Raw genomic sequence first — 14924 nt, 5'->3', positions numbered from 1 at the left:
TTGTAAAAAAATTTCTTTCTTAAAAACACGCCATATAAGTCAATGAATGCTAACTGAGCAAGGAATCAAACTTAGAAAGCAGTTACTAGGCCGCCAACTATTGAGCAGAAATTTTTTTTTTTCATGAAACCTAAAAACCCTAAAAAAAAGTGGTTATGTTTCCCCTTAAAACATTTAGATAACAACCTTTTTTTGCTCATCAAACGACTCAAAATGAGGCAGCTGAGCCGATATAAAATAAGCCGGAAAGCTTTTAAAAGAAATGAAGGAAAAACAGAAAACCAACAAAAATTTCGAATAAAACGGGCATTTCAAATGCAGACACGCTCAAAATTTGTCAGAAAGAAACAAAATTACCGAGTTGGAGATGACTACAAAGTTGAGTCATCCTGTGAAGAAAATTTTCAAGGGGGAAATAGTCTATTGCCCTGTAGCAACACCATTGCTAATCGCAAGGGTAAACAACGAATCAACTGCAAGCGTTAGTTGTGTAATACAGAATAGATGACGATTTCTCAAATGTTTTTACGAAATTTATCTCACAGAAAACAACTTCAATAGTGCATAAGAGTTGTTTTTCAGTGAAATAAATGCATTTCGAGAAATTTATATCTGAACGCAGATCTGCATCAAATATTTGGCAACTTGAATATAGCGGCAATTATTAATTCTCGCGAATTACAGCACATTTGCACCGTGTACGCGCAACGAGTTAAGCCGTCTTTACTGACTGGTTAATGCCGCGCGTGTTTGATTTTTATGATAGTCGATAAAAATGTGAATGATTTTTATGCTATTCAAGATTTATGCCAGTCATGCACACTTGTCATCGTTTTTTCAGAAGCCAATAAGGAGGCTTAAAACCTTCGAAACATAATGAATATTTACAATGTGTAACTCAAATGATTTCAAACATACATTAAAGTTCAAACTTTTGAATCAAGTCAATCGATATTTGAACTTTCATGAGTTTTATACCTAAACCAGAAATGAGTTCATATTCTCTAGCGAGTTAAATCATTGATCATCATGAGTTGGAGCAAATCCGTGCTTCTAAGATTTTGAACCGAGTGTCACATGCAATGTTTCTGTCAAGATTCCTCTTAACCAGATATCGTTATCGATCATTACAATGTGAACGTAATTTGGGCGAAGAAATATTGATTGCCAGTGCCAAAATTCAGTTTGAGTCAATGTTTTAACTGTCGAACGCGATGAATCCATAGCCTGCAGTATGTTTCTTAATTCACTTGCTTTATAAATCCAAAACTTCAAAAAAAAAACCAAAATTTCAACAAAAGTCAGGAGTTGCCGCTGCTTCAGCAAAAACTCTCGCAACCGGTTTTTTCTATTGTTTTTTTTAATCTCAGATAGGGTAGTTTTTCAGAAAAATCAAAAAGTATCTAGAAATGGTCAAAAGTTCAAAACCTTGACTTTCCGAAACTCAAAAAGTTTCCGAGCATCACTTTCCGAAACTCAAAAAGTTTCCGAGCAGAAGAGCATCACGCAAACTGTAAATTCAAATTTGAGAAGATCCTCGAAAAATTTCAAAAACCGGTCAAAACATCAAAATTTTGATATTTCCGAGGGCCATAAACTTTTGAGTAAAGAAATTGGGCGGATTCGAGGATGCAAAGGTTCCGCAACCCGTTCTTTGGGTTGAATCAGAAATCTCAGATATGTGAGGTAAACAGCGGTCAAAATTTAAACAGCGGTCAAATACTTGACTCATCTCAGAGCAATGAAATTTTGAGCAAAAAATTGTGAGTGGCCGCTAATACAGGTACGGCTCCCATTGCCCCTTATTTCCATTGAACCCACAATAACAGATATGGGAGGTTAGTTCTCGAGAAAAAGGAAACAAAATATCACAAATATAGGTCAAATAACCCTCAGACTTTGATTTTATGAAACGAGTTTCCCCCCACGAAAATTGATTTCATGAACTTTTGGAAGTTTCAAGTACCCTGAAATTACAAAGAAAAACACTTACAACTACCATGATACTACCTACACAAGAAAAACCCTTAATGTGTCAACTAAACTGACAAAACTTGAGCAGACAAACCAAAGTCCGACAAATCATTGTTTACCGAAAAAAATTTCAATTGCACACTTTGTTAAAAAAAAAGATGCTGCCGATTTTCAAACCCCCGGCCTTAGGGATCAAATGCAAGGTCTTTACCTCTAGGCCATGCGTGAAGGAACCTGGAAGTTGTTAAAATTCAATAATGAAGCTAGTGGAAAATTTATCAGAAAATTGCTTTCGCAAATGTAACAAGGATAGCCGGTTACTGAACAAGTAGCCCAGAATGCATTTTTTTTCAAACTTATTTCGTTTGTTCGGCGTGGTGTGATAAAAGGATCTGAATGAAAAACTAGAACTTAGGCATATTCTACAGTAATAGTAAAATGAGCAGTTTTTTTGAACTAGCGCGTCAATCGCAACTCCGGTGCTACAAAACCAAGACTTCAGAAAACAGACAAACCAAAAATCTAGAAAATTAAAATGATTTGAGCAGTCACACTTGGACTCCAGTTTCGCAACCCCTGAATGTACCCTGACAGCACCTCACTACACGGTTGAGAAATTGAAGTTCGGTTAATTTTTTTTACATCTAAGATTTTTAGTATCTAAACTTTTTTGAAAAAAAAAAACTGGAAAAAATCATAAAAAACGCCATATCTCGAAAACCAAAAAGATTTGAGCAGTCATACTTGGACTCCAGATTTGCAACGCCTGAATGTACCCTGACAGCACCCCACTATTGGGTTGAGAAATTGAAGTTGGTTAATTTTTTTTTACATCTAGGTTTTTTGAAAAAAAAAAGAAAAAATCATGAAAAACGCAATTTCTCGAAAACCAAAAGGACTTGAGCAGTCATACTTGGACGCCAGATTTGCAATCCCTAAATGAACCCTGACAAAACCCCACTATAGTGTTGAGAAATTCAAAATCGGTAGGATTTTTTTATATCTTAATTTTTTGACAAAAAAAATGAAAAAAATCATAAAAAACGCCATGTCTCGAAAACCAAAAGGATTTGGGCAGTTATACTTCGACTCCAGATTTTCAAACCCTGAATGTACCCTGATAACAACCCACTATACGGTTGAGAAATTCAAGTTCGTTCAGTTTTTATATCTAATTTTTTTGAAAAAAAAAATGAAAAAATCATAAAAACGCAAATTCTCAAAAAAAAAGATTTGAGCAGTCATACTTGGACTCCAGATTTGCCACACCCGAATTTATCCTGACAGCAACCCACTATAAGGTTGAGAAATTGAAGTTCGGAGTGTTTTTTATCTAGTTTTTTTTATATCTAACTTTTTTGAAAAAAAAAAACATGAAAAATCATAAAAAACGCCATTTCTCGAAAACCAAAAAAAAATTTGAGCAGTCATACTTGGACTCATACAGATTTGCAACCCTTACAGCACCCCACTATAGGGTTGAGAAATTGAAGTTCGGTTAATTTTTTTTTCTATCTAAGTTTTTTTTGAAAAAAAATGAAAAAATCATAAAAAACGCAATTTCTCGAAAACCAAAAGGATTTGAGCAGCCATGATTTTTACGCCAGATTTGCAACCCCTAAATGTACCCTGATAGCACCCCACTATAGGGTTGAGGAATTGAAGTTCGGTTAATTATTTTTACATCTAACTTTTTTGCAAAAAAAAATGAAAAAATCATAAAAAACGCAATTTCTCGAAAACCAAAGAATTTGAGCAGTCACAATTGAACGCCAGATTTGCAACTCCTGACTAAACTCTGACAGTATTCCACTATAGGGTTGATAAATTCAAGTTCGGTTAGTTTTTTTGTATATAATTTTTTTTTATATCTTAATTAAAAAAAAAAAAATATGAAAAAATCAGACAAAACGCCATATCTCGAAAACCAAAAGGATTTGAGCAGTCATACTTGGACTCCAGATTTGCCACACCTGATTTTACCCTGACGGCACCCCACTATAGGGTTGAGAAAATGATGTTCGCTTAATTTTTTATTTTTGAAAAAAATAATTAAAAAATCCAAAAAACGCAATTTCTCGAAAACCAAAAGAATTTGAGCAGTCACACTTGGACGCCAGATTTGCAACTCTTGAATATACCCTGACCGCACCCCGCTATAGGGTTGAGAAATTCAAGTTTCGTTAGTTTTTGGTATCTAATTTTTTTTTACCTAATTTTTTTTGAAAAAAAAACATGAAAAAATCATAAAAAACGCAATTTCTCGAAAACCAAAAGAATTTGAGCAGTCACACTTGGACGCCAGATTTGCAACTCCTGAATATACCCTGACCGTACCCCGCTATAGGGTTGAGAAATTCAAGTTTCGTTAGTTTTTTGTATCTAATTTTTTTTACCTAAATTTTTTTGAAAAAAAAACATGAAAAAAATCATAAAAAACGCAATTTCTCGAAAACCAAAAGAATTTGAGCAGTCACACTTGGACTCCAGATTTGCAACTCCTGAATATACCCTGACCGTACCTCACTATAGGGTTGAGAAATTCAAGTTCGGTTAGTTTTTTAATATCTAAGTTTTTTGAAGAAAAAAAAACTAAAAAAAAACAAAAACGCCATATCTCGAAAAACAAAAGGATTTGAGCAGTCATACTTGGACACCAGCTTTGCAACCTCCTAATACACCCTTATAGCACCCCACTATAGGGTTGAGAAAATCAAGTTCGGTTGAGTTTTTTCTTTCTAGGTTTTCTGAAGAAAATTAAAAAATCATAAAAGCGCCATATCTCGAACAATATAAGGATTTGAGCAGTCATACTTGAACGCCAGATTTGCTACCTCTAAATGTATTTAACAGCACCCCGCTATATAGGAATGTATAGAACGTATGTAAATATTAAATTTTCAAATCTTGCAATTTTTTGGCCTCTTAACAGACCAACAGACTTGAACATGAGCCAAATGAAACTTCTTAAGCATATTAACGTACGGTATAGCTTAAACGTGCAAAAACATTTTCGTTAATAATGCAAAAAATAATACGTTGGAAAAGCTTAAACATGCAAAAATAGGGACTTCTTAAACACGTCAACATAGGGACTTCTTAAACATGTGTCACGTGAAACGCCAATTAAATAATAGATTGATTGATTATTGATTCCATAAATGGAGCTAAAAACTTCGCAACCTCACTCGATTAAACCTATGATTTCACGGCTTAAAATAAGCTATCGTACGCCAGCTCGCTCGCTTATTTCGCTCAAAATAAGACGAAAATCAAACATTTCAAACCGGTTTTTCTAGACACCGGAAAAAATTTTTGGAAAATTTTCAATGGCATTCGAATCACGACCTAAATTCGCGCGCGAAAAGCTCATCTATTGAAACAACGCCTGGGAGTGACTTCCGAGAGTGCCAGCATCTATAAATGTAATTCGATACTATCATTAGCAGTGTAACCAATATTTTTAGGCATGTCACACGCACCAAAAAAAAATAAATTGATGAACTAGTGAATTTCGATTGATTTCAATTCAGTTGTGTAACCTTATACAGCCTAGTTTAATGAAAATATTGCAATGAAATTTATTATACGGGATATGAATTGAGGTGAAGATTAATTGACAAATTATGACTCTTGGTTAGAACAAGTATTTGAACATCAACAAAGACCAAACAAACAGATAAAACAAAATTTAAACGCTAGCACCCACGTAGTCGATAAAAGTTTATCTGGTAAAATAATAATAATCTATACTATTTTTCTTCAAATTACTGACAGTGCTTTTCCAGCCCATAAACTGTTGGCAGCTCTTTTGGCGTTTCTGTTCTGATTACAAGCCCCTTGATAAGATGAGTTATTATTTGCCATTCTGCTACTACTAGCAACTGAACTGATTGATGAACAAGAATTCGTTTCACGATCGTCGAAAAGGTTCACGCTGTGGCGTTTCTTCGCCTTTTTCTTCTTCGTTGCTGCACCCACCAATGCAGCCGATGACTGCTTATCGTTCAAATAGTTCGTCTGTTTTTGCTTGGGCAGCGGCGAGATCTTCTTTCGGAACGGAGTCGCTTGAGGAACCATTAGGTCTTCAATCGATTGCGCAAGTTCCGTGTAACTGCGCCTGGCGAATGGAGATTCCGGATAACTTCCAGCAACAATTGTTTCCGAATTCGACCTCACGCGATCACATGAGTCGTCAGACTTTCTACGATTTTCATCGGCCAGCGAAGATTGATTTATAGTCGAACTCGACCGACACGACCAAAACATGTAAAACAACACGAGAACACCAAAAAGAAAAAACTCTACTGATATAAACATTACATGTCTCGACATTAAACTATCTGTCATATTCACCATCGCTTCCTCTAACTGAGAAATGCGGACAGTCAATCTGGTGACGTCAGATTCTAATTCTAGAATAATCTGCGAGTGTTTTTCGTCACGTGATGCTGCTTCTTTGTTAGTTGAAATGAGAGCTGTCAGAGTTCTGTTGTGTTTGGCTGTTATTTCGTCCATTTGCTTCTTGTACCTTCGAGATAGTTCCTCGAGATATTCGCTGCTTAATGTCATGTTGAACTCCAATTCTCTCACTTTGTTCCTAAAATAAATTTAAATTTAACTATGACCAACCAAGGAAGAAAACAAAACTGATCATTGTGATCAATTTTAAGGTTCTCGTAAGTCATCCAGGGACATAGCACCAGTTTCATACATGTATAAACCAAACGAACATTAAAATTTTTAGCTAATTCGATTTTCTTGTACCATTAAAAAATTGATTCTAAAAGAAAACTTGAACTTTTTTTACCTCAATCGTACTATGAGTGACTCTTTCTGGAAATTATTATTACTGTTTCCTCCATTATGATGATACTCATCCGCATTCGAGATAATGTCTTGATTTTTGACGTCAGTATTAACCTCATCACTTTTCGTACTATGCACTTCCTGTACCGCAGGTATTACCGTTGCGGTTTCTTGCGATTCAAGGATTCGCTCTGAGGTACTTTCGGCACACGGTTCTGTTGTTTCAGTAGTCGGTATATTTGATAATAAACTATTATTGACAGCTCTGCAGCAAGTAGAATGTAGACCGAGCATTGTGAATATATAATGATAAGTCGGACAATTCAACAATTGTTCCAAATCCTCGTCACAGAAAACTCCAGGAATGTTTTCGGGATATGCCAATGAAAAATTATATTCAGAACGACTTGAATTGAATTCATTAAGTATCAAATTTGACGATTTAAACTCGGTTCCCGATGGTTGTATGAAAGGTGGATCTAAATTGAAAGTTCCATGTACAATTTTTGGATCAAAGTTCGAAATATTTGCTTCTGATTTGGGTCGCGGTGCTTCGGGGTACACTACGTTGTCTTGAACTGACGTATTTCTTGTGTGATCCGTTAAGTTTTCGATTTTGATATCTGAAAGGTTTGCTGCAACATTTTCCTCGGTTGAGGGCGCTCGGCTTCCTATAATTTTATTTGCTAACTTTGCTACTGCATCAGTAACTGTGGACCAGCCATTACCAGTTTTGGATGTCTCGTCTTGTGCATTTCCATTCTCGTTGTTGTCAGAATCAGAGTTATCATTCATCGACTGGTCATCGTCTTCAACTTCAATGGTGAGCCCAAAGGCTTTTACACTCGAAACAGGACAATAATGCTCTTTGCCGTAATGAGACAGGTAGTCAATTTTAACATACTTGATATACATTTGGTCTGACACTGTATACGACTGCAACGTACGCTCGTTTTTTGCTGTAAAATTGCCCAACAGTTTCCAATCTCTAGTCGGATATCTATCAGAACCATACACTGTGAAGTTGGCCATTAATGAAGAAAACAGTTCGAAACAACCGATGTCTAGGACCTTCAGCTGAATTGGTTCGCAGAGTTCAATCACGAAGAACTTTTTTGGCTCATTGCATGGAATGTTCAGGTACTTGTCTCGGTCCGAATGTAGAATGGCGTCTCTTCCTTGGACGTTCGGGGATGCTTCGAGTATTTTAGCACCACAATCAGCAGATGCAAAATTTTGGGTATATTGTTGAACCTTGAAGCTTGAAAGACCATTAGACTGATGACTAGAAGAGACTTGATGCTGAAAACATAACAGAATAATTTACATATCTAAATGAAAAATCAGTTAGAAAATAACAAAGAAAAAAAACTACTGCGACCGCAAATTGAAAAAAAAATCGGATAACTTATCCTGATATTAGTTTGATGTTCGAACAGTCTGATGTTCGAGGAATCACAGAAGGTTCCGACTACAGTCATAAAAAACCTTAAAAACATGTTTTGTTTTTTGTTCCGACTTTCGAAGAAAGTGGGGAATATTTATGCTTAGGGTGGCTTTTTATTCACTCAATTTTCGAATTGGTTAACTAAGCGTTTCTCACAAAATTTTTTGTTTTATCTGAAAGATATTGTTGTCTTGAGCATAAATTTAATTGATATTTTAGCTGTGATAATTTTTTGTAAAATTACAGTGGGGGTTTGAAAATGGCTAATTTGAGATAATTAACGTATGATTTATTGCGTTCTTATAGCACGCCTAAGCGAAGAATTCAAATGTTCCAAATTGGATTGAGGCAAGCAATTTAATCCTAATAAAACAATGTGATGCGCTAAACAAGCCCTTTGTTTTTTACATAGCATGTGAAGGGACAAAATGAGAAAAAAATGAAAGAACTTTTTTTCAATAATTTCGTCAACTATTCAATCAATGAACTTTTTAGTTGGCCTTGAATTGCTGTTAAAACATTCAGGGCTTCGCCCTTATATACGAGCATTCTTGTTCAAATTTGTGCTGTTTTTGTGCGTAGTTTGATGAGAGAAAATACGAAAATTCAGATCTCTTGTACTCGACTACAGTTGTCTCCAAAATAAGAAAAACAAAACAAAAATTGATTTAAAAAAATCAAATTGAATAACACTAACTGAAAAAAACTGCGGAAACTTTTCCTTAACTTTTTAAAAATTATCTAAAAACTAATCACTGCCAAACAAGCGCTGAATGAAGATTCAAAAACTTGTTTTTCTGGAGTAAAACAACTTGTTTTCCCGAAGTTGTTCAAGTTTAAGTAACCGATGTTCATCTAAAAAACGTTACTCGCTGGATTTACTCACTCTAAATATGACAAAAACTATTCTAACTGGTTTGTCTCGACACAGTAAATATTTTGAAAATTATAAATTTAATTTTAATCACGACAGCAGAAAGTACTTTAATAAGATTATTATTTGATTATTTGTGGTACCTTACTTAGCGTGGAGAAAAAACTCAAAAAAATTAAAACAATAGAAAACAAAGTTCTACTTCACTTTCAAAGGTAGAGCAAAAAAATTGGTCCGAAAATGGACATTAAAAGGAACTACAGTTATTTTTTAATTAAAGTTTTAAATGGCGCATATGTAATACATTACACAGCGCTAAAATGTTTGCATGTTCGTCAGCTTTTGATTTTAAATGTCTTATCAATGATTGGACATTTACCCCATTTGTGTTTCCTCCATTCTTGTGCTCCCCTCCCCCATTGTTATTCCCTCCTTCTTTTTCCTTGTCTTTATTCATCTGCTCCTCAAGCATCTTTTGTTTCCACTCTTTAAAAGTGAACATATCTCCATCTTTCTCCATTTCCTCGTTTTTCTCATCAGTCTCATTCATAACTACAGTTCCGTTAACCAGACGACTAGAGTTTCCTATCACTCTCGGTTCCTGCATGTTGGAGTCTGTAGATCCCTGTTGACCACCCTTGTTCGCGTCTTGAAGCAGGTCGTCCAGGAGACTCTTGGAATCTTGCACCGTCTGCTCTGGCTCTGCGTCCTTTACATCCTTGCCGACATCATTTTCTTCAACAGTCTCTTTTTCAGCAACAGGTGATTCAATGACTACACTTGATTCAATATGTTCTTCGCCTAACTTCTCAGAACTTGCAGCTTCAGCCTCATTTGATTCAGACTCCATATCATCGGGAACATTTTGCGGTTCCCTTTCAATTTTTGTTGCGTGATTAGTTAATTTTTCTTCGCTATTCGAATCAAATTCTATGTTTTTCTCGACGTCACCCAAATCAACGCTTCTCGAATCCACAGTATGATCATTTTTCAACCCATCGCCAGCCGACTTCTCACTTTCATTTTCTGAATTAGGATCAGTTTTATCGATTTCGTCAGCATCTAGGGAAGGGTCATCAGTGTGTTCCTTTTCTTTGTTCATCTCTTCATTTAAATCATCTTCTTCTTTGACTTCAGCTTCCGATTGAACGACTTCGTTAATTTTCGTAGAAGTAGAATCAGTTACCGAAACTTCCAAATCTTTCGGGATTTTTTCTGAACTCTCGGAAATTTCGATAGTCGATTGACCTTCGGGATTTCTGACTTGAGAATCGACTGTCAAATCTGGGTTTAAATCCAGCCCAGCAACATCGTCACTATTGCTAGTTGCAGTCGGATTCAAAACGTGAAAACTTACTATAATTACAAAGATTGCAATGTTTGTGAAACAAAATCCCGTCAGCCAGGTTGATTTTTGTCCATGCATCGCTCTTGGTTCCAAAAAAGATATCTCTTTTAATTCGGTGACTCCAGAGGAGCTGGATCTTCTTTCGCCTGGCAGTCGCTGATTTTTACCTCCAGAAAAACTATGTTGGAATCTTAGCTTTTTCAAATGGGTGGCCTGGTTCTGGACATTTGATTGCGTGTCATCGTAATTGGTTTGATTTCGCCGAGAATTTAACAAGTCGCATTGATTTAACTCTGAAAAATTACTCATCTGTTGGGACTAAATTTGCAAATAAACAGCATTTCAAAGCAGAGAAGAACAAGTTTCGGTTAACAAAATGAATCATGACTTGACTAGAGCTGTCAAAACAAGCCCCAAGACAATTCAATACGGTAACTAATAAGTCTCAGGATTTGGAGGTTTCTTAAACACGATAGTGACACAAGTTAAGCTAATGGTTTCAATGTTTGTTTTCGGCAAGAAATAAGTAAATGTTGTTACATTTAAGTATGGTTATTTGCAACTTCATCAACTTACTCTATAGAAGCGAAAAACTAAATAAAAGGAGTGACATATTTTAACACAGTGCGTGGTATCAAACAAGACAAAAAATGGGACAAAAGAACTGCTCCCAATCCTTTTTAGATTGCAGCTGAAATCAAGGAATTGGAAAGTTTACTTTCGGTGATTCATAAAAAATTCAGAAGACTTCACAGAATGAAATTTAACCTCTAAGAAGAGGGCAAAGCATTAGAAACAAACTGAGCCTCAAACGTCAATATTGCAACATCGCTTGTGTTTACGTCATTCTATTGAGCTAATGAAGATAATATACAATTTAGTGCAAGTTACCATCAAGTGAAGTAAGGCAGACAGACTCATAATTGGATATCTACAACCACAAAATCTACAAATTTATTATTCGATGCATTAATGGCCAAGTACCAAAAATAAGGTGTAAGGTGTAAAAGCAATGATATGAAGTATGGCGCCAAGTTTCGGTCACATCGTTTTCGTGTTATGAGCGCGATTCAATTTATTAAAGTAAATTCGAAAAAAAAGACTTCTTTTGCTCGCAAAGTAAAACAAGGAGAACTGGTTGCTGTGTAAGTAGCACATAATGTTCCGAAACATAATGATAAAAAATTGTTTAAATTACGGTTTCTTTTTCTTTATGTGTGGTGTGATATGCCAACTATCCATACGAACGTGTAGAATTTTAGTGAAATGGAAAAAAATTGACAAGTTTTCTTTATCAAATGGAATAAGATTTTAAAAAATGGAATGATTAAAATTTCAGGAAACTTTATCAAAAAAAATTTTCATTTATTTGCAGAATGTTTCAAAATTAAATTGCCAAATTTAGCCAAGGAAGCGCTAAGCAAAGCTTTCAATACTGGTTTTCTTTGAGTAAATTAGTGGCTTTAGGGGGGGGGCTACTCTCTCAGCGATTCTAACGCCTCTGCCTACCCAAAGAACCCCCGTTGGTAGCATTTTGAGACCTCCATTTTTGGCAGACCGAGGCAGAAAATTTAGTCAAAAGAAGGTCTCTAACGTGATTTGTGAGAGCTCAGAAATCAATTAAGTTGACCAAAAAAACGGCAGACAACTGAAAAACCGCTCCCACCCGAGAAAATCCTAGATCCGCCCGTGAGACCTATTCATGATCTTCTACCGCCCCCTTTAATAAAGAAACAACCCAGTTAGTGTCAAGATCCTGCATCAAAGTACAGCATCAACACCAGCTGGAAAGTCCAGATCAGCTTCAAAACTGGATCAAGACCCCAGCTTCAAGGCACAAAATCAGGACCACTTTCAATGCTAAGACGCTTTCACACATCTCAGTTTTATATTCCATCTCACAACTCAATAACCCGAATATTGAAACCCCCGATGAATTTGCCGACTCAGAACCATCCCCATCCAATAATTTTCATAACTCTTCTAATTTTTCTCAACCCCCTTTTCAACCCATATTATCCAATAACCCTGACCCAATCACTCCCACACCCTCTTATGCTTCCCAAGTTACCCCAACCTACTCCTCATACCATTCTGACCAATCATCTCATTCTCCAGACACCCCCCGAATCTCCCCAGAGCTAGATAATTTTATTACCCTTCAACAACAACCCTACCACCTTAATACCCCAACCATAAACCAAATCTCCTCCACAATAAATTCATCCAACCCCCCTACCCCTACACCCTCTTCAAATTATACTGAATCATTAGCACCATCATCCACATCAACTGAATCTTCACTCAACACTAATAGAGCTTACCGCACTTTTAGAAGAAAGTTCCCCAACCATCCTTTCCCAGCAAAACCAGGAACAGCCCGTGAATACATCAACCACCCCAAGCATACTAACACAAAAGAATTTTTAGCCATCACCTTACCCTCATTCCCACAATACACCTTAAACACCCCCCACGACACTAACGAAACACGCAACTTTGTAGATGAATACGTTTTAATGCCCACTCTCTCTTGGACCTCATATTATCATTTTACTAACCCTCTTTGCTTACCTTTATCTAACACTCACATCGATATAGAGCGAAATACGGACATGCTATATCGACTCACTACACCACTAACCGCTAGACAATTTACTTACGTTGGATATAAAAAATCACTAAAAACACACACTGCACCTAGAGCTAACGAATATACACTCGAATACTATGATCACAACATCATCAGAGCTAACCAAGATCAATTCTTAGACGACGATCGCTTCGCTAATCCACAAATTACCGAGAAATTTTTCATCAAGACACCATATATATTTACACTAAACATCTTCGACCGAAAGTTTGATCACATTATTTCAGAAGCACTAATAGACACACAAGCATACGAAAGTTTCAAAGAACGCTTCCAAATATTTTCACTAACCTTTCATTTCCTTGCACCACACGAAAGAGATTTACACTGCTCACACGATATTATGTTGCGCACTAAACAAACCCACACATATAGTTATTATCGCTTCATCCAAAATCACTTTGACCTATACACACCCTCTAGACAACCACACCATCGTTTTCAATTCATTAATTCCAAATACACTTCACCATTTTTCCTAAATTTCACATATTGCATTAAAGACACTAACCTCCATGGTATTCTTCGTAATTATGACCCCATAACCCAAATGTACATCTTCTGTCCCATCACCAAGACCTTCAACGCCGAAGAATCCCGACCCTTCCTTATCCCGCACGAGTTTGTACAACCTATAGAAATCCCAATTTTAGAATTCATCCACAACACTAAATTCAATCACAAATTATATAATCTAATCCAAAACACACCTTATGAGTTTGCAGTTGGCACTGAAGAACTAACCACTATCAAGGCACTCCAATTGCTTTGGCCACTGCTTCAGACTAAAAATATCATCCGCATCTTAGCTAAACTACTAACAACTTCAGAACTAATTCACGACATCTTCCCCCACGGTTTTTTCCCCGACGACTAACAGGTAAGTATGAATTAAATGAATATTACTAACTAATTAAAATATTAAAAAAAACTCACCATACTTTATCCATGTTTTCTTTAGATTTTTAGCCTTCATCCGACAATCACCTACAAAAACCACAAAAAACAAATAAAGATCGCAAATTTCATCAAACAGATTTCAACAATTCTATTAATCTCTTACACTTATAAATTTATAAATTTAATACCAATGCAGTAAATTCATTTCTAAAATTTTCCCCACAAGCAGTAAATCTAATTATGATGAAAATTTGTAACTTAAAATTCCCCCATAACTAGCAGTAAATTTCCAAATTCTATGCAGTAAATTAATAAAATGCAAATGCAGTACTAACCTTTTGATATTCTCATTTATTCGCACAAAAATTCTATCCACACTCGCACAGCTCGCCCACGAAGAATTGTTTAAAATAATGAATTTCAGTTTCAAGTTTTCACACTCAACAACTCTAACATATAATAACATGTTTCAAACTTTCCTTTAACCCGGTTGGAAAGGAATCATATATTAAACAAAACTAACCAACGCAGCTTACTAAATACCACAAATCATAGAATAACAGCATGACTAAGAAAAGGAAACCAACGGTACCCAAACCGGATTAACCCAGTTTAAAACTGGATAATTTATTCTTTTGAAGACTATTATAAAGTCTAAGAAAGAAATAATAAAACACAAAAAAGTCGAAAGACAAACCCATACCACGAACAATTTACTTTTTGGAAAAAGGACATAACCAACAAGACATAAGAAAAACCACAACAAACCCAACATAAAACGTTGTCACATAACAGGACCCCTCACAAAAACCGCATGAAATCATACTCCCATTCCTGGCCTAACCCACCAGGAAGGACGTCCTGAGCATGCTCTATAGCCGGCCTAACCCACCGCGCTACATCCACGCTTTGTGACCAC

General features: G+C 36.0%; 1 protein-coding gene across 1 annotated transcript; it reads right to left on the bottom strand.

Annotated features, from left to right (window-relative positions):
* Window positions 1–5470: 5470 nt before the first annotated feature.
* On the bottom strand, window positions 5471–11479 carry LOC134851434 (SUN domain-containing ossification factor-like). Its single transcript, XM_063867511.1, has 3 exons — window positions 9484–11479; window positions 6785–8085; window positions 5471–6574 (listed from the first exon to the last, which is right to left on the bottom strand). Exons 1-3 carry the CDS (start codon window positions 10759–10761, stop codon window positions 5737–5739), a joined length of 3417 nt encoding a protein of 1138 aa, XP_063723581.1. The 5' UTR covers window positions 10762–11479; the 3' UTR covers window positions 5471–5736.
* Window positions 11480–14924: the final 3445 nt, after the last annotated feature.

This window comes from Symsagittifera roscoffensis, chromosome 7 (genome assembly GCF_963678635.1).
Source record: "Symsagittifera roscoffensis chromosome 7, txSymRosc1.1, whole genome shotgun sequence".
Classification (NCBI taxonomy): domain Eukaryota; kingdom Metazoa; phylum Xenacoelomorpha; order Acoela; family Convolutidae; genus Symsagittifera; species Symsagittifera roscoffensis.
The sequence above is the reverse complement of the archived record's forward strand: the minus strand, read 5'-3'. Positions and strand labels throughout refer to the sequence as shown.

Coding starts and splice junctions, on each gene's coding strand:
- LOC134851434 (XM_063867511.1), bottom strand. CDS start 10,761: ATGAGTAATTTTTCAGAGTTAAATCAATGCGACTTGTTAAATTCTCGG. Junction 8,086..9,483: donor ATGGAGGAAACACAAATGGG/GTAAATGTCCAA, acceptor TTATGTTTTCAG/CATCAAGTCTCTTCTAGTCA. Junction 6,575..6,784: donor TCACTCATAGTACGATTGAG/GTAAAAAAAGTT, acceptor AATTTATTTTAG/GAACAAAGTGAGAGAATTGG.